General features: G+C 38.5%; 1 protein-coding gene across 1 annotated transcript; it reads right to left on the bottom strand.

Moving 5' to 3' along the window:
• Nucleotides 1–2,362: 2,362 nt before the first annotated feature.
• Nucleotides 2,363–18,512, bottom strand: LOC310962223 (uncharacterized protein; the record flags this gene model as incomplete). Its single annotated transcript, XM_083934611.1, has 29 exons — nucleotides 2,363–2,542; nucleotides 2,644–2,814; nucleotides 3,276–3,376; nucleotides 3,582–3,703; nucleotides 3,830–3,996; nucleotides 4,142–4,228; nucleotides 4,630–4,833; nucleotides 5,167–5,310; nucleotides 5,480–5,652; nucleotides 5,824–5,927; nucleotides 6,091–6,213; nucleotides 6,316–6,397; nucleotides 6,524–6,728; nucleotides 7,982–8,144; nucleotides 8,413–8,536; nucleotides 10,799–10,964; nucleotides 11,085–11,255; nucleotides 12,248–12,348; nucleotides 12,445–12,566; nucleotides 12,725–12,891; nucleotides 12,997–13,083; nucleotides 13,719–13,922; nucleotides 15,660–15,803; nucleotides 15,973–16,145; nucleotides 16,528–16,631; nucleotides 16,757–16,879; nucleotides 16,972–17,053; nucleotides 17,169–17,373; nucleotides 18,360–18,512. The coding sequence occupies 29 exons, from the start codon at nucleotides 18,510–18,512 to the stop codon at nucleotides 2,363–2,365; spliced, it is 4,152 nt and encodes a 1,383-aa protein (XP_083790737.1).
• Nucleotides 18,513–20,176: the final 1,664 nt, after the last annotated feature.

Raw genomic sequence — 20,176 nt, forward strand, 5'->3', positions numbered from 1 at the left:
ACAATAGCTAATATTGGTAGCAGAACAAGTTACTAGTGGACTATTAGGTCACTGCGCACCTAGCCCCAGCGTGAGGAGCGGAGAGAGAAGCGATATTAAATGACAGCATAACAAAGAAAAGACTATCACGCTGAGCTGAAATACAAACACTGTGCTGCAACACGTGTCTTTCGGTTTCATTAAAGGCATTATTGTTTTTAAGGATTGTGTTATAAAAACAAATAACTATTCAAATATTTGTGTAGACAGTGGAATGTAGTGTGAGATCATCAACTGTAGAGATGAAAAACACTTCATTTAAATTCAAACTAAGACACATAGTCACACTTAGTCACATTTGAAGAACTAAAACATCGATCATAGTCAGCACATTTTGAGGGTGATTTGGTTGTTGAATAAGGAGGATAAATCCACACAATCTTGAAAACTTTATTTTTGAAAGTACAAGTCTTGTTCTGGAAAAGCAGAACATTTATATCAAAATGTCGAACTTACTGTGTCCCTGTCCTCAGACAACATAAACATGGACTGGTAAAATATTTTCTTTAGAAACTAAACAGATCATTTCCAGGTCACTGGGGGGAGAGATGGGATTGGCTCAAAGGCCGTTGATTCATCCTCACTGTTTTGTTTCCCAGTACTGTATTCTGTACATACCAAACATTTTTAAAGAAATCTAATTTATTCTCTCTTTAATCTAAAATGCTGATTTCTTACTCCTTTGCTCCCCATATTGTTCTTTTCATTTAGTATGCCTAAATTTAAGTAGGAACCGATGCGTTTTTATTAGTACCAACAACATGTCGACAACTTAAAGTGAAATTCCTGGAGTCATCCCAGGGTCTTTTTCGGCAAATACACTCATCAAATAAGCCATCAAGACAAATTTTTTAGAGATATCCTGCAGAGCCGCTAACAGTCGCTAACACCTGAATGCGGCTAACACTGATTAGCTCGAGGCAGCACGGTGAATGCATTAAAATAAAAACAAACCTCTGCATGATAAGAGTCCCTACACATTAACCAAAGCACCAACAACGTAGTTAGTGAACACAGGGTTTATTAAAAGAGTGTTTTGAAAGATTTACCAACTGGCCCCGGTAGCAGCTCCTCTCGCAGTAAAGTCCATTCAAGTCAATTACCAAATACACTCCAAAAGGAGGGAGCCCATTGGTGCTTTGTTTTATGTGCAGGGACTCTTCTCATGCTACTGCAGAGGTTTGGTGTTATCTTGAGCAGTATTAGTTGCTAAAAAAGCTGTTTCAATGCGTTAAAAATGCTTTTCCTAGCTAATCAGTGTTAGACCCATTAGTTTCGGGGATATCTCCGTCAATAGTTGTTACTCGAAAAACTGGTCCTGGTGGCCTATTTGATGAGTGTATTTGCGGAAAAAGACCCTGGGGTAAACTTTACGCCAGAATTTCATTTCAATGTGAGGAATCTATTGTTGTTGCACAAGCACCAAAGGGCCTGCAGAGTACCTGTTTTGATAGTTGATGCCTCTGGCTTTTCTCTTTGAATTCTCTCCTGTTTGGTCTCCTTAAAACGTAGTGAAGAGTCAATTATACTGTAGTCTTGGTCTTGCTTACATTTACTGTAAATACTGAGTAGTATTCATGTGATATGTCATAGTTTCATGTGAGATCATAGTTTTAAAGACAATTACCTGTGTTCATATAATGAAGTTACATTTGATCACATTACAGTATGTCATTACTTATCAGCAGATGTTTGCTGTTTTTGACTATGCCCTAATCAATACGTCATGAGTCCAAGCATAAACATTTGCTACCCGTATTACTACTACTGCTCTCTTAAGTTATTTCTTAACTTGCATCTATGTCTACATAATATGCATAAAGATACAGGTACCCTAACCCTACCATAGCCTTAACATTATACAAGCCAGAATAAAGCCCTTGAGAGTTCAACACACATCCCAGCATGCAATGTATGTACATGTACATACAAATACTAATAATAGTTAAAGTCCCACTCCAGACACTAGTTAAAGTATGTCAAAACTACTATATGATTAATATTTAGTTTAACATGGATTTTCACATAGAAAGTAAAGAAATACATGGCACATCTACTGAGAAATATTTGCGTCACGCTTCGCCCTCACTGCTCTTGCTCACACTCGAGGTCACACATGTACTCGTGGTAACTACTTTCCTGCATCTACCAGAGGTTGATGGGCAGTCCCAAGGTTTAAATAGAAGCACACAAAAAGGTCATTAAGATGACTAAACCCATCGGAGAAATCGTTATCATAAGTGTAGCCCTTTAAACTCACTAAAGGAAAGTCGTCTGATTTTAATTCCAGAGTCTTCTCCTTTCATTTTTAAAGGTGGTTTGACTAAATCGAAACACTGTTCTCTATCTCAGCTGGGTTCAGATATGTGTAGGGAATTTTGAGCTGTGTGTTCCTCATGGTAATTGCTTCAGTGAGGTGAGACAACTTTGCTTGAAAGTCGTTAATCATCTGCTTAGGGGCAGGCTCATCGAATCGCTCCTCAGGGTATGAACCTAAGACAACCTGCCAACGTGACAAAAACAACACGGAAAATTAAAACTGACACAGCATTCTGAAAAAAAGATATTTTCACTTTGTGGATAGGTGAGAATGATCCCACTTACAACATCTGTGTATTTGTCTGAAAGCAGCCAAAGCATTGCTGCAAAGCTGACTGTCTTGCCAACATCTGGGAGGGTCTCCAAAATCGTTTTCATGCTCGACTGCCCCTTAGTCATTGGTGGAGGTTTTAGCATCAGGTCTGAGGCATTGGGCATCCAGGACACGTAGTCAAACTAAAGTATAGAAAGACCTTGAATATGCATCAACTTTGAAAGGAAACAAACTGATTCTAATTTAAACATGACAGAAAAAGGGATGTAAATCTATATAGCAAATGCAACGTTTGCACCATTGTAATGCTCAACTAATGCCCTGCTAAAGGGAAGTATTAAAAGAAAAATAGTATGAAGCAGATTGCAGATCTGTATTAAAACAAACTTGATACTTTATTTAGTTTTTCATTGTCACACTGGCTGCAAGAGTTAAAATTCTGGTATCGGTGGAAAATCACTCTGGGCTGTTGAAAGAAAAAAGAAAGAAATACAATTATCTTGGGAGGTGCTTAACCCCAGATGCAGCAATGGCGCCCTTGCAAAACCAATAGGGGAAAGGTTTATACCTGCTCTGTATATGTGGTAAGACAGTCTTTACTTGATTTATCATCAATATGTATTCAACTGTCACAGCTATTTACCTGCCCACTGTTAACTGCAGCATGTTGAGCCGTCACTGTGAAGATCACCATGGTGATAAACTTGATCACCTCCGCGACTGTATGAAAGTCTGCTGGAAACCCTGTTGGCAGCACGATCATTATCAGTTCAAGACATTCAACATCTGCATTGAAAAATCTCAAATATTATAGGCTAATGTGATGTTTATACATACAGTGTGTATAAACAGTATGTATATTTACAATATATATATGAATATCTGTTTATATCTACATACATATATGTAAATAATGCTTACAAATGACTTCAGAACATGGGTTAGTTACCTGAGGCTGTGTTTCCTAAGAAGGCATGTGTGAATATCTCACTGATCCATTCCTGCAGCTCAGTGTCTTTGCGCACCTCACTGTCTGAGGGATAATAGTACTGCACTACCGCCTTCACAAAGCTGGTGAACACAGAGTCATTTTATTTAACATTTGGGTAAATTATATTTGTATGTGAAAAAATGAGTTGCTGCTCGTTTAAAAGCAACAACATCAACATGGACAGTGTCAGTATTGATTTAAGTAACCTGTTGATGATGCTCCACAGCTTCAGGCCATCATCTCTGTAGTAGAAGTTGGGGACAGACTCCAGTCCCCGTGCAGTGATGTTCTCTGGCAGACAGAGGGAGCTGTAGGTCGTTTCAGAGTGAGATCGTCTCATGAGCTCTATCAGTCCTTCATATCCAAGTGAACTCTGAGAATAAATAATGCTCAAATATTTACTGAGACACAAAGTCTACATTTTTACAAAAAATTAAAGGCTAAAACTTTGTTTTGCAAGGTGCTATATTGTTGGAATAGTCTGAATAGTGATGATTGTACATTTTAAGGAGCCATACTTTACTTAAACCCCCATCAGGTGCAAGAAGATCTTTGCGGGCTTTAGCATTTATGAAGAGCGTGTAACGGAAGTGTGGAAGCAGCAGCTGTACAGACAGAGGGAAGAATTTTAAAAGTCAAAGTAAAAGGCTATTATTTATTTACTTATTTGAACAAACAGGTAGCACATCATGGTTGTATCGATCAGCAAAGGAAGCCATAAGCAAACAAAACTGAAAACAGGTTTTTTTAAGGGCTTTTTTTTTTATTAGAGTAAACCGAGCCCCCAACACAGCGACTTCCTGGTTGATCCAATAAGTATTGTGAAAAACTGCAGTTCTCCGAGTGTCCCCCCTGTTTCCTGACTCCACTCCACTCTACTATCGATTCGTAAAGACCTAAAGGAGAAATACCTGATAAACCATTTAATTAAAAGTCAAATCATCAATTCAGACTTAGGGAATAGAAAAAGTGCACCAGCACTTTGACCTCTGCTGTGTAATCATACCTTGTAGAGGGGATGAATCACAGAGAAGCTGCGAAGAGTGGCAACAGCATAGACCTCTGCCAGAAAGTGAGTGTTCATCAGGTGATGGACTGCTTGATGATCCATGAAATCTGCATTTTTAATAAACATCTTGGCAAGCAGCCAGTCAGTCTCTGAATCACTGGGCAGGAAGATGGGGTTCTGCTCAGAAGGTTGTTGATGCAGCTACAATGTGATGAAAACACATTTAATTTGTGTATGTTAAAATAGCGCAACAATACTAATGTATGGGGAATATAACTGACATTTAAAAAGTGTCTCTGTCTTTTGGCTTTCTCTGCAACCATTTATCTGATCAAATTGTCAGGACAGTCTCAGGACATATTTATCAGACTGCTGAACCAAAGTGCTGGGTACAGCTCTCTCTTTGTCTATTTCAAGCACCAGCAATGTAACTTTCAGAATGAACGCTTTTGTTCCCGGATATACCATATCAGCAGTCATTTTACTTCAGAACAGTACAAATATGATGACTGATGTGCTCCATCAGTAAAATACCTGTATTGCAATTGGCATCAGTTTGTTTTCTGGGTTCATGTAGAGCAAACAGAGACCAGGAGTCACATGCAGAGGTTCACCATTATAGGTTCTAGGGGGTATTCCATCCATCTTCTTCTGGTCATAGAGGAATATATTGCCTTTCTGTTTGTAAAGGGAAGACAGAAGGGTTAAGTGTTAAGGACATCGAGAAGTATCACAGCTTTGAACTCAAGGCAATAGGATTCAGAGACTTTCCACTGTAATTAAATTGAACTCTGTAAAATCACACGTAGTGCCAAAGCAAAGTTTTAAAGCCACTCTCCTTTCATACCTTCATTTCCTTATGCAGAGAGCTTCCCTCTTGCAGGAACGGCTTCACCATTTCCTCTGTGACTGGAAAGTTTGGGGGAAGCGTTGAGCAGCGCTTGATCACATTGGGGTTGACTGAGTTCAGAAACTGGGATCCATAAAAGTCATCTTCCTTCCAGTGCTCTGCAGTATACTCTGACATAAAAACAATTTGCAAATGAAATATCTAGTATAATGCCTGTCTTAAATGTCACTCAACTAAAAACAAAATTATTGGCTTGTTTCTGAAAGGTTTTACTATTGTACCTATCTATTGTTATGAAACTCCGAGTAATGCTGCAGAAGATAATGGAGGGGGAAAGTTACCTGACAGTGGTGTCTTTTTCCACCAGAAGATTTTTTTTATGTCTTCAATGCTTTCCCATTTTTCATTAGACCCAGCCATCCCCTTAAGCTTGAGTTCAAGACCACTGAAGTAAAACAGGGGAAAAAAGAGAAAGCACAATAAACAATCAAATAACAAACTGATATGAATGCTTTAAATTTACTTTTTGAGAATATATATATATATATATATATATATATATATATATATATATGGTTGTTGGTTGTTTCCAGTGTATGTATACCCACGTTATCGTTCTTGAATTGCTCATTTCAGTAACTTTGGATTTAGAAAAGGAAACTTCAGCTGGGAGCTCAGAAACATCATCGTAATGGTTGATGTGTGGTAATCCTTCAGCCAAAATCTTCCATCTAAAAAAAAAAAAAAAAACCTTTATCAAAAAGCAACTAGACGTTTCTCCAGATAAACTTCTGAGATGATAACTGCAGCTCTATGCACACATGAAAACTTACTGGTAAACATCCCTTTTAAGGTTCAGCTCATTTTTCCGATGGTCAATCAACAGGGGATGGTCCTCCTCAAAAACCTTCATGGCTGAGGTGTGCGAAGCATTTTGAATGAAAAAAATAAATTTGTGTGTGAAAAAATGTGAAAACAAAGGACATATTAAAATCTTAATATTCATTTATATATCAATTATTTGGGAAATTTAAGGCAGACCTCTTCCTCCTCTCAGCTCCACCAGTTCTCCCCTGGAGATCCATCTGTAACAGGGGAAAAGCATGGTATCTCCTTCTGGAGTCGTCACCACTATTTTGGATAAGTACCACTCATTTTCTGGGAGAAGAAAAAGAGGATCTTTCTCCACTTTGACCAGCAGGAGTTTCCCCAGAGACAAACTGGTTTTCAGGCTGTAGGTCCCTGTCTTGGGATAAGGATAATATGAATATAAAGAAATAAAATAAAGTACAGTTCAACATGTATGTTATGGTGTAGTATATACACATTTAACCTACGATATTCAGTAGAACATCACATAGGCAAGCACCTCCTCTAAAATAGTTACTTTAATGTACAAACCTTACAGTATGCACATGCAGTGATAGACAATCATGCCAACTAGCTTGTCAAAAGTCTTTATCCTTTTTGGGAATATTTGGGCTTTTTACAATAGTGGCTTATTTCACATGAGTGAAACTGTATTTAAATGTGTCATGTGACTGTAGACCCATAAAGATAAAATGCCATTGAGCCTTGTTTCTACCAAGCAGTCCCGTTCAGTTCTTTGCACTGAAAAGTTGTGGATAGGACTGTTTCATTCTGACCCATTTTTTAATACCTCTCTGTTGAGGTACCTGGCAGACTGATCTGATACTAAACGGTGGAGCTAGAAACACAGCAGTGAGTTGATTGGTGCAGATGTTCTTCAGCATCATGGGCGAAGAATGAAAAGAAGTATTAGCTTGTTTATCAGCACAGTTTTCCAGGGCTGCCATCGCATGTCTGAACAATACAAAAATAAATGCAAAAACTAACAACAGGAAGCTACTAGTTTGGTTGATACGCCTTCATTTGCGAGTACTGTCTGAGGTTGAATCGCAAAACAGATTTAGCGTGTAGGTACATGTCCATTCGGGACATGTACAGTTCTAAAGTTGCTATGTCGAAAGTGTTTGATGGAAATGACAGAAGGTTGTGTTTATACCATGGTCCGGGTCAATACTTGATTCTGATTGGCTACAGAGTATCAATTATAAGCGGACACCTACACACACTTACTAATAACCTCATTAAAAAATAACTAAATGACTGTACTGATTACTTTCACCAAAAATGATTGCGTAACTGATTAGTTACTTTAATGCTTCCATTGGTAATGCGCAGATAGCTCTCATTTCAGTACTGTTGTTATCTCTCATAGTCTTGATATTGATTTTGGGAATGTGAGGTGGCTGATAGCTAGGTAGCAGTGATTGTTTTTAACATACGGTTAAATTGTATTTCGTGTTTGTCAACCCTTCAACTTGAATTAGTCATTAGATAGAGAAAAATATTACCTCAGAATAAATGTAGCACAAACAAAAGCCATCACATTGTCCCCAGACCTAGCTTGAGAATTATTATATGTATATATATTTTTATATATATTATATGTTATTTGTTCTGGATTCAACTCACTTTCCCAGTTTTAAAGTCGATGCCAATGTTGTCCAACTCCGTAGCCTGACTCTGCCCTTCAGTTCCAAATAAGGTGACATTTATGTGGTCCCATGTTCCTGCATGTTGCAGGTCACCTGTTGTCACCTCTAGTGTGTACTCTGACATTGTCAGTCTGTGGAAACTGTTCGGACAAAGAAACAAAATAAATAGCAATAATTAATCATCTCTGCAAAAGAAAACTTTAAATTTGCTAATAATTAATTTGCTAAAAGCTTTTGACTCGAAATGTTCATTCACAGGCATCGAAAAAGCTTGTCAACGGTTAGCTTTGTCGAGAAAGTTTTGTTGTTTCTGTTTCGATCATCAACTGTCATACCATAAGGAAATATGAGGAAAGTTCCTACTGTACCCTTACCTTCAGATTGAGGCTTTTTGTACTACCTTTTTGCCTTATGGCTACAGGTCCAGGTTTCACTCTCTCTGGTCTGTGGTCTTTTCTTGCTCTCTCTTTCTGCTGTCCTTCTACAGTAAGTCGTTCCACCACTGTGCTCTGATATAAAAGGTGATCAAACTCTAAACAATGTTGTGTTTCTGGTTTTTAATGTGTTTACACGAAAGTACACACGTATGCACACACACACACACACACACACACACACAATCACACACACACACACACACACACACGGACACACACACATGAATCCTTCCCTTGGTACACAATTAAGTACACAAAATTATTGGTTTGAGGAGTGTGAGTGTGAGGTGACTAGTGCAGGCTGATACTTTAGTCTAGGAAGACTAAAATACATAGGCTTCCTGCCAGGGGTAGCAAGTCTGAACATAATTAACTGGTAGAAAAGGGAAAGGATGCACACAGATAGGCAGGTACAGGTTCCAGATGCTTGTAATCTCTAACTGTCATCGCAAATAGACTTGTTATTTTCATATACTTGAGCAGCCCTATGGTCCAAATTTCAGACTACAGCAGCTATGCTTGTTAAACTGCCACACTGAGCTGATTTACAGATGACAAGTGTGTTTACAACGTGTCAACACCCACAAGTTTACATTTAGATTATGTTCAAATGTCATACACTCAACATACAGCTCCTCCTTCTTTATCTAGTTAAAATAGTAGTTTAGATATCCAAGTAACACATCTACAGTGCCATCACAATAAGATAAGATGATACGGTATTATTCTGTGCCTTTCAGTGGTGTCCGTTCCAAATACTGTATCATGTACTAGGCACTGCTACTGCCCTGTGGATTTATTTTATAAATTATGTAAAAAGACTTCAACCTGGAAATGTGTATGTGTCTTTTAATTAAAGAAGTAGTAAACCTGACCTCAGGTCTGATTTTGCTTTGTTGTTAAAAGAGTTAAATACTCTATACAAATACCATACACCAATGTTTTAACTCCTTACGTAAATAGCAAAGGGTTACAGTGTTAGGTTTGACACTCCTGTTATACCGAATGTGATGAGAGAAAGAGGTAGAAATGGATAGGTTCATGAGTGGTCACTGTTGAGATGTTGATGAAGCTTTGGTTCCAAGAAACAGCTGACTTGCTTATAAAAAAGAGTTACAAATGAAGTAACTCCGTCTGAAGTTTTGTTTTATTTAATTAGGTAGTTCCTTAGTCTTAATCAAGTGAACCACCTGGCTTACATTTGGTAGACTTGACAGGTACGTAATTCTTGTGATGCGGCATACACAGGTTGGAAAACCACTGTCAGTGCAATACCTCTTTCATAGATTCATCTCCTCATTTAACAATCACCGCATGTAAACCAGGATTATCGACCATAAGCTGCATATTTTTTTTTATTAATTACTGTAATGCAACACAGGAATTTTCTCTTAGTTCAGAACATTTCTGTGAGCTGTCAATTATTGCTGATAGCCTAGATTGTGTCAGTTTTCGAGAAACTAGAAAAAGACTTGAATATTGTTAACTATTGTTAATCTTATGTATCATGTTGCATTGCATTTTATGTATTTAATTATGTATTTGGTACGATTATTAGTATGTTCTATACTTTTATAGTTGAGGTAATAATGTCGCATAATATTCACATATCTAATAAATATTTATTTACGGTCACTGCAAGGCCTTAAAGGCCCCATAATATGCTATTTTGTTTAGCATACTTGTATTGTGGATGTGTACTAGATGTGTTTACATGCTTTCATGTTCAAAGAAACATTATTTTTCTCAGTCTTTCTGAAGAAACCTGTATTAACCCTCTTGAAACCTGTATTGCAGCTGTCCCTTTAAACTTCCCTGCTGAAGAAAAAACATTTTGTTCTTATTGGTCAGTGTTTCCAAGTCTTCTGCATCTGTGCTTTTGCCATCATCACACCATCATTGCAGCCAAGGAATAACTCGTGGGCAGGAAATGTGCTACCATATTCTTGGTCTTGCATATAAATAATGAGGTGCCTTGCACAATGAGATAATTTTATCAAAGACAAACCTGTTATATTATTAGGAGTACGAGAACAGTTACAATTCATCACATTATGTCATCACTGATCAGCAGATGTCTGTTTTCTTGGAATATGACCTAATTTATATAAATCATGAGTCCAAGCTTAAACATGTGCTACTGTACACAAACTGCTTATTATTAAACTATTTCTCAGCACGTCTATGTAATTCACACAAAGATACATGTACTACATAGCCTAACTGAACATAATACAAACCAGAATATAGTCCCCCAGAGGTTAACACAACCCAGCCAGCAATACAGGTGTTACGAAGGTATTGACTAATGCAAAAGAATAAAACAGGCTTTATCAGGCTTAGTTAAATAGCTATACTGTTCTCTATCTCAGTGGGGTTCAGATATGTGTAGGGTGGTTCAAGCTGTGAGTTTCTTGTTGTAATTGCTTCACTGAGGTGGGACAACTCTGCTTGAAATTCCTTAATCATCTGCTTAGGGGCAGGCTCATCAAATCGCTCCTCAGGGTATGAACCCAAGAGAACCTGTCAAGATGACATGAAAAAAAAAAGCATTTTGTTTGGTGACTTCTTTTAAAGTACTTTTAAAATTGGGGGTTATAGTCAAAATGGGTTATAATGAGCTTTTATCATTACCAAACTTACCACATCAGTGTACTTTTCTGAAAGTACCCATGCCAACGCTGCAAAACTCACTGTCTGTCCAACATCCGGGAGGGTCTCCAAAATTGTCTTCATGCCTGACATGCCCTTAGATGTTGGGGGAGGTTTGAGCAGCAGAAGCGAGCCATTGGGCACCCAGGAGTGGTAGTCAAACTAAATTATAAAAGAAATTTCAGTGCGTAATACTGTTGTGTTGTTTTTGATACTCCCTTCACTCAAAAATGCATTTGGCCTATTGTTACGTCACTTGGATGTTTGTGTTACTGAGCTTACATAACCTATTAAGTTATGTGAGAACAGTCGAGGTAACATGTGAGGGCAAGTACGACTCAACCTCTCCAACCTGCTTGACTACATTTAAAAAACATAGAGTTCCTGATTGTTTTTAGTTTTGATGAATAACACGTGATGGGACGACGCCTATTAAAGGAAGTATAAAACTGTATATAATTAAGGGTCAGACCTCAACCGGCTCTATAATAAAAAAATTTAAAAAACATGGGAACCTCACATTTTACAATGTGGGACCTTTAAAGCTCAATCCAAACTCTTCTCCTGAATGGTTTTACGGTGGTAGAATGAGTTACTGAGCTCAACAAGTCGGACTGTCTAGTCAACATGTGGAAGGTTCTCCAAATGTGTCTTCATACTTGACTGCCTCTTAGTGGTTGGAGGAGGTTTGTGCAGCAGGAGCTAGCCATTGGGCATCCAGGAGTGTCAAACTATTATGAAAGAACCTTCAATATGTATCAACTTTAATGGGTAACTAAATCGGTAAATTGATTGTTATTTTAAACATTACTGAAATGGGATGTAAATCTAGTTGGGAAATGCAATCAGTGAGCAGCATGAATCAGCAATGAAGAGCCAAACAGCCAGGGCCGCATTAGATTGCACTGGCGTTACATGCAACCTTTCACTGTGTTTATCTTCACTAAATTGTACAGTTTTGAAAATAAATAAATAAATATGAATCCCATAATTGAAAATACCTACCTAATAGTTGAATAATTGGGTCCAGCCTGAAAAACTGCATGAATTAGCTCTTCTTGTTGGTTAGTTGCCAAATGTTTCATACATTTGAACGGTTAAAACAAAGTTAATACCTGATCAAGCAAGTAATATCTATTGTCCCAACTATTTACCTGCCCACTGTTAACTGCAGCATGTTGAGCCGACACTGTGAAGATCACCATGGTGATGAACTTGATTACTTCCTCGACTGTATGAAAGGCTGCCGGAAACCCTGTTTGGGGCACGATCATTGTCACTTAATCTTTGAGATTCACCATCTGCATTGAAAATAGTGTTTACAAATGACTTTAGAACATGGGTTAGTTACCTGAGGCTTTGTTTCCTAAGAAGGCATGTGTGAATATCTCACTGATCCATTCCTGCAGTTCAGTGTCTTTACGCACCTCACTGTCTGAGGGATAATAGTACTGCACTACTGCCGTCACAAAGCTGGTGAACACAAAATGATTTTATTTAAAATTTGGGAGAGTTAGATTTGTTTGTGAAAAAAGGAGTTGTTGCTTTCAAAAGTTATTCAACATGGACAGTGTCAGTATTGATTTAAGTAAGTTTTTGAGTAAGATTTAAGTATTTGATTTTTAAGTAACCTGTTGATGATGCTCCACAGCCTCAGGCCATCATCTCTGTAGTAGAAGTTGGGGACAGACTCCAGCCCTCGTGCAGTGATGTTCTCTGGCAGACAGAGAGAGCTGTAGGTCGTTTCAGAGTGAGACCGTCTCATGAGCTCTGTCAGTCCGTCATATCCAAGTGAACTCTGTAAATAAAAAAAAACACAAATATTGTGTATTTTTGTTGTTTTGTAAGTTGCAATATAATCTGAATAATCCGATTATTCATAAATATATATAAAGAGCCATACTTTACTTAAAACCCCATCAGGTCCAAAAAGAGATTTGCGGCCTTTGGTGTTTATGTAGATAGTGCTCCTGAAGTGTGGAAACAGCAGCTGTACAGACAGAGGGAAGAATCTTAAAATTTAAAGTAAGATGCTTATTTGGGTCGATCACCAATGCAAGCCTGTCAACAGGTTGCTGATCATCAAATGCTGATGAATACATATATGATCTATATGAACTTAACTTTCACTTATGAATCCGCTGTTAATTTGAAAAGTGAGTAAAAAAGTCCTTGTCTAAATAGAATGCTGGGGTTGAACTCCCAAATGTATCTGTTGTATTTGCTCTGCACTATTCAGACCCTTGCTAACACAGATTTACAACTACTTATTGACTCACTAGGAAAAAGAGCCTCAGTGTGATGCCTCTCAATGTGCTATATTTTATAGACACAAATAGGGAAAAGGAAAGTTTAACTCCAAGGTCCCTATTTTGATGATCTATGGCATATGTTCTATATCACTGGTTCTCATCACTAATCTTACTAACTTAATAGTGCACCCTTTAAATAACAGGAAAATACAACGTCCAGTTAATGTATTGCCCTTTTATTTAAGGGGAAAGGATTGAATGCTTTCTGCTGTGTAAACACATTTGCTACTTACACAACATGGGCACTGGGTGATAAGATCAAGGGAATAGAAAAAAGTGCACCAGCAGTATGACCTCTACTGTGTTATCATACCTTGTAGAGGGGATGAATCACAGAGAAACTGCGAAGAGTGGCAACAGCATAGACCTCTGCCAGAAAGTGAGTGTTCATGAGGTGATGGACTGCTTGATGATCCATGGAATCTGCATTTCTAATAAACATCTTTGCAAGCAGCCAATCAGTCTCTGAATCACTGGGCAGGAAGATGGGGTTCTGCTCAGAAGGTTGTTGATGCAGCTAGAATTCGATAACACAGTTTATACCATTACCTTCATGTATTGCTTTGTACCCAAGGAAGTTGGGTGTTGAGTATTAGCTCTTGAAATCGGGACATACTCATTAGAAGTGCATTATGTGTACACTGGTACTGATTGAGAGGAAACCTTATTAGCTGTTACACTGCTGAATGGTATGCTGGGTACAGCTGACTGTAGCTAGCTACAGTACAGATGAAGAAAAATAAACTTGTGATGTTACACTGTGGCAAACAAAAATATTTCAAGCATCAACAATGTTGCTTTCATGATGAACGATTTTGTCCCAGAAATAGCTTGGTCCCAAATAGCTAGCTGTTAGCAAATTACCCATATACTAGCATTGCTAGGGGACACAAATATTCCATGGCAGGTGTATTGCTCAGGACCCAAGGAAACACAGTTTGAAGTTGTTTGGACTGGTGGTTTTCCAGTAAGCTGCAAGCAGCAATACCTGAGTAGTGTTAAAAGTGTGATAAAACAAGATATAAGATAAAGAAGACAGAGAGAGGGGCGCTGTTCAGCTGGCGACACATGTGCATGGTGTCTCCCAAACCTGATAAACACAGTAGTATGTGAACAAATGTATGTACTGGCCCAGAGTAACAGTGCAATGTGAGCTGACTTGTGCTTGCATATGCTCAGAACACACTTCTGAATCTCTGAGACACAGGGATACGTGTAGACAAAGGTACAACCCAGCTGCTAGCTAGCATCCTTTGGTAACTGAGCTGACCTGAAGGAGACTGTAGCAACGGAAATCCAGACCAGCACTGCCAATAATCTTTGCCAATCTCCGGCGAAATCCACCAGCCCTGACAACATCAGTGCCCCTATCCCAAAGACATATAGGAGCTAACCCTGGTGTGGCAGCCAGCATTCACTAGACATACACTGCCCTGACAGCCTTCACACATAATTCCACTTCCTAAGAACCTATGTCCCAAAGAGTGCCATGACTTTCAACCTGCTGCCCTAACCTTTGTATTAATGAAGAGAATCATCTTTTTCATCATGCTTTCTCAGTCTATACAGGATAAACTTGACCCATACCAGATTGTGTATAAGCAAGAGCGCAGCACTGAAGATGCTGTTGTTACCGTATTGAGCCTGATTCTCAAAAACCTCTGGATGCACCAAAAATAAATCCATATAAGTACTGTTCATAGACTTCTCCTCTGCAGTTAACACAATATACAGTAGTTGGACATACTGCTCTCCAAAAATGCATCAGCTAGAGATTTACCCGTATTTCACCCACTGGTTCTGCTCCTCCCTGCTCCTTTCTATTCCAAAAATGATCAAAGAGATAAAAGTGAATGGACCTGAGGTGGGCCCAAATGAAGCCTGGTTGCTGAGCTAGCTAGTGACGGCATTCAACTGTTACTCCAAGAGTCCACATCTATAATTATGTATTATGTAACTTTAAGCTTTAATATAATTGAAATAAGTGGGCTACATAAAAGTGAAATCCGCCATGAATGGTTAAATTAGCGAAAGAGGCTGTTAACATGTTTATTTCTGCTGTTAAGTTGCATTTTAACATGACGATCTAAGGGATTGACTTGCTTTTGGAGCACCCTCAAGTGGCCATTTGAGGAACTGCAGTGTTTGACACTTCTGGACTGGCCTAAATTTTCAGCCCCGAAGGTTGCTGCTTGGAGTAGACCGGTTTATACGGTGTGAATATTGTTGCTGAGTGGCTCCATTAGTCAAATACCTGTATTGCAATTGGCATCAGTTTGTTTTCTGGGTTCATATAGAACAAACAGAGACCAGGAGTCACATGCAGAGGTTCACCATTATAGGTTCTAGGGGGTATTCCATCCATCTTCTTCTGGTCATAGAGGAATATATTGCCTTTCTGTTTGTGAAGGGAAGACAGAAGAAAGAAGTGTTTAGGACATCAACTAGTATCACAGCTTTGAACTCAAGGCAATAGGATTCAGAGACTTTACACTGTGATTAAATTGAACTCTGTAAAACCACACGTAGTGCCAAAGCAAAGTTTTAAAGCCACTCTCCTTTCATACCTTCATTTCCTCATGCAGAGAGCTTCCCTCTTCCAGGAACGGCTTCACCATTTCCTCTGTGACTGGAAAGTTTGGGGGAAGCTTTGAGCAGCGCTTGATCACATTGGGGTTGACTGCGTTCAGAAACTGGGATCCATAAAATGTATCTTCCTTCCAGTGCTCTGCAACATACTCTGAAATAATAGCAATTTACAAATGTAATATGTAATAGCTAATGTCTAAAAAATTTTTATTTCGGTTTGAAGTACAACATAATGATCACAGTAATTTAATTGAAAACAAGATTATGGTTTAATCCTGAAATAATTTTATTTTGTAGAAAAACTAATTGTTTTACCCAACCAGAACAATCTCCTATTTAATGTAATTCAACATTGTGAGGTCGATTGGAATAGTGCAGCATGGACTGTGGATCAAACTGCTTCTCTTAACAGAATATACTGTTAATGTTGTATTGTAATGTCTTGTATATATTTCACTACTACTACTAGTACTACTAGTTACATTTTTGTGTTGAGTTATGCTGCAGAACTGGAAAATGGAAGAAAAGGTTACCTGACATTGTTGTCTTTTTATAGCAGAAGATGTTTTTCAAGTCTTCAATGCTCTCCCATGTTTCCCTAGATCCAAGCAGCCCCTTAAGCTTGAGTTCAAGACCACTGAAATAAGAGATGGTAAAAAAAAAAGAAAAAGGGGTAAAACCATACTGGATTAAACAACATACTGATTTGAATGTTTTAAATTTCAGAGATCTTGTCCAACACTAATATATGTGTATACCCACGTTATCATTTTTGTATTATCTATTTCTGTTGCTTTGGACTTAGAAAAGCGGATTTCAGCTGGTAGCTCAGACACATTATCGAAGTGGTTGATGTGAGGTAGTCCTTCAGCCAAAGTCTTCCATCTTAAAAAAACAAACAAATTCTTGAAAAAGACATTTCTCCAGATTAACTTCTGAGGGCATAATTGCAGCTCTTGGTACTGTAAACAACCTACTGGTAAAAGTTCTTTTTGAGATTCAGCTCTTTTTTCCTGTGCTCAATCAACAGGGGGTGGTCCTCCTCAAAAACCGTCATGGCTGAGGCGTGAAAAGAACATTCAAAACATGTCAAAAAGGTGTGAAAACAAAAGATATCTATACATCTTATTATAAATGATCTATATATGAATTATTTGGGGACTTGGAGGCAGACCTCTCCCTCCTCTCAACTCCACCAGTTCTCCCCTGGAGATCCATCTGTAACAGGGGAAAAGCATGGTATCTCCTTCCGGAGTCGTCACCACTATTTTGGATAAGTACCACTCATCCTCTGGGAGAAGAAAAAGAGGATCTTTCTCCACTTTGACCAGCAGAACTTTCCCAAGAGACAAACTGGTTTTCACAGTGTAGGTCCCTGTCTGGAAAACATTATGACATTATACCATGTGCCTGTCACAAATGAAGGATGAATTACATCAAGGTAGATCAACAAATATGAAAGACAAAGCAATTGCAACAGTCGTTCAAATAGCTATTTTTGCTGGTACGGAATATACCGTAAGCAACAGATGTCACAGCCTTTCATCAGTATATCTTAAAATGAAGACTAACAGACTCACAATACTCCCAAACTACAGTTCTTAGTCAAATGTAACAGAGCTTTCTGTTGACATCATCTCAAGTATGTATCTGTGCAAGGAAAAACAATAAAAATCACTGTATGACACGGATTTTATGAGCACATACTGAACATATTTAACCCGAGGGTGTGTTCAGCAGAAATGAAAAAAAGAAAAAAAAAAAGCAAGGGCTGCACAATTCTTTTAATTTTGTCTTTATTTAACAAAAGAGACACACTTTTAAATGATTTGCAACAAATCCACATCTATCAATACATAGATGATCATGTCGATCAGCTGCATGCATTACTGTAGTTGCGTCATGATGGCCCCTGAGCTATTTTCAGTTAGTTAACATGCAGCCTTAACCTTCAGATGTTCTGGGTTTGCATGGATTTTCATCTGTTGTCTACATTTGGCTGCAATTACAGTGGAACAGATCTTATTGACCTGGGTCCTTTACGAACAGGTCTTTTTCAAACAAAAAATAGTCATCATAATTGTAGTAGAGTAAAATAAGTGAGGTTATCTAGATCTAAAAGAGTTACGTACTTATGTAGACAAATTACACCTGTGTCACCCCAACACTCATGCATGCACAAGACAAAAGAGTATGGTCGTACCTAATTTGAGACTCATATATTAAATAATGGCCAATTCAATTCAATTCAATTCAATTCACTGCAATTCAATTCAATTTTATTTATAGTGCCAAATCATAACAAAAGTTATCTCAGGACACTTTACAAACTAGGTAAAGACCACAGCAATTGGACTGAACTTACCATCCCAGTTTTAAAATCTAAACCGAAGTTGTCCAGCTCAGTTCGTTCACTCTCCCCTCCAGTTCCAATTAATGTTACATGTATATGGTCAAATGTCCCTGCATATGCCATGTTGCCTGTGGTCACTTCTAGCTTGTACTCAGCCATTGTCATTCAGTTCTTTGTGTGGATTGGAATAAAAAAAAAAAATCCAAGCCTGATGGCAAATATTACTCTTACTGTCTAAGCAAAATACCTGCACCACCTACCTTTTGGCTCTATTTGCCTCCTGCTTTTCTGACTTCTCCTTTTTTTACTTTTCCATACATCGTGCCCCTCCCCTCTTTGGGAGGAGATCATTGGCAGGTAGTTTGATTATGATTTGTTAAAAAAATGAACTGTTCAAGAAGGCAGACAGCTACAGCCAAAAGGGTTGCTCAATACGCAAAAGGACATTCAAATGCATATATTTAACACACGCACACAATTCATTAGGCAACCTTTTTTTTTTCTTTTTTTTACAAAAATTTGACTAAGGTCTTGATGGATAGTGTTTGAACTATGGCCAAACACAAGTGCACAGTGGCCCAGATACAGTCATGCAAAACATTTAGATTCAGATATGTATATTATAACTGCTCCAAGTCTGTGTTGAACGACAGGTTCTGTCTCCATTACAGGTGCATGAAGCCGTGGGCGGAGTCATTCCTCTATAAGCTCAGGTAAACGGGCCTGCAGAGACCCCTGCATAACTGTGTGATGATCATGACCGGCCCATTGAGTTAAAGCTCTCCATAAATTAAGCACGTTCCTATGAAAATCTCAGAATTCTCTTTATATTATTGTTACATGGAGTCCAACCACTTTATATAACACTTGTTATGTCTATACACCTCTCTCATGGTTGCTACGGTGTCACACTCACTCTAATTAATCCAGTCTACTGATTTTTGTTTAGCCTCCTATCTTGATCTAAATGTTCTTATTCAGACGTAAAATAACATTCATAACCACAAATATAAAATGGCCTACGATTTAATTTTTGTATTTTTTGTTCATAAATGAATATAGAATGGTCGGAGCAAAGCCTCATGGGAAACTGGAACCGCGTTTCGCTCCAATGATCGCTCCGCGTTTATCCAATGAACGAATGGGGATGAATGAGCGGCTGTCAGGCAGAGAGAAAGCGGATAGTGAGTGGAGGAATCGGATTTGGTTGTTTGAGTTGCTCAGTTACACCCGATGGAGGGCAAGAAGAGAAAGGAGAAAGGAGGGGCTGAAAAGGCTAAATAAAGAAGGAGAAGCAGATGCTGGAGGAGAGTGCACCAGAATGGTCGAAAATCATGGATTCATTCAGAAACGACTAGGCGCAAACTAGTGCTGCAGGTGAGTTGACAGGAAAACTGTTAGGTGTTGTCTTCATATCACGGTCTGAGTTTTACAAACACAGAGAGAGAGAGAGAGAGAGAGAGACAGACACCCCCATCCTGGTGGAGGGGATGGGTTGGGCCCTTGCAGTCAGAATTGTGGATTTTTGTGTCCCACTCCGCCCCTGCATAAAGCTCTCAGTGGAACTACACTGGTTAAATCCAGGTTAATAAATAAAGTTAAATTTAATTTTTAATTTACTATAAACCCCATAGAGAATCTCTGGAAAATCCTTGGCGACAAAGTAATGTCTAAGAAACCCACTACAGTTACTGAACTGTGGAAGAGACTGAAGAAGAATGGAGCAAGCTCAAACCAGAGCAGTGTGAGAAACTAGAGATGTCCTGTGGGCGCAGATGTGCTGAAGTCATTCAAAGCAACAGCCTCTACACTCCCTGTTCATTTTTGAA

The sequence above is a fragment of the Echiichthys vipera genome (genome assembly GCF_963691815.1).
Source record: "Echiichthys vipera genome assembly, chromosome: 19".
NCBI classification, from domain to species: Eukaryota; Metazoa; Chordata; class Actinopteri; order Perciformes; family Trachinidae; genus Echiichthys; species Echiichthys vipera.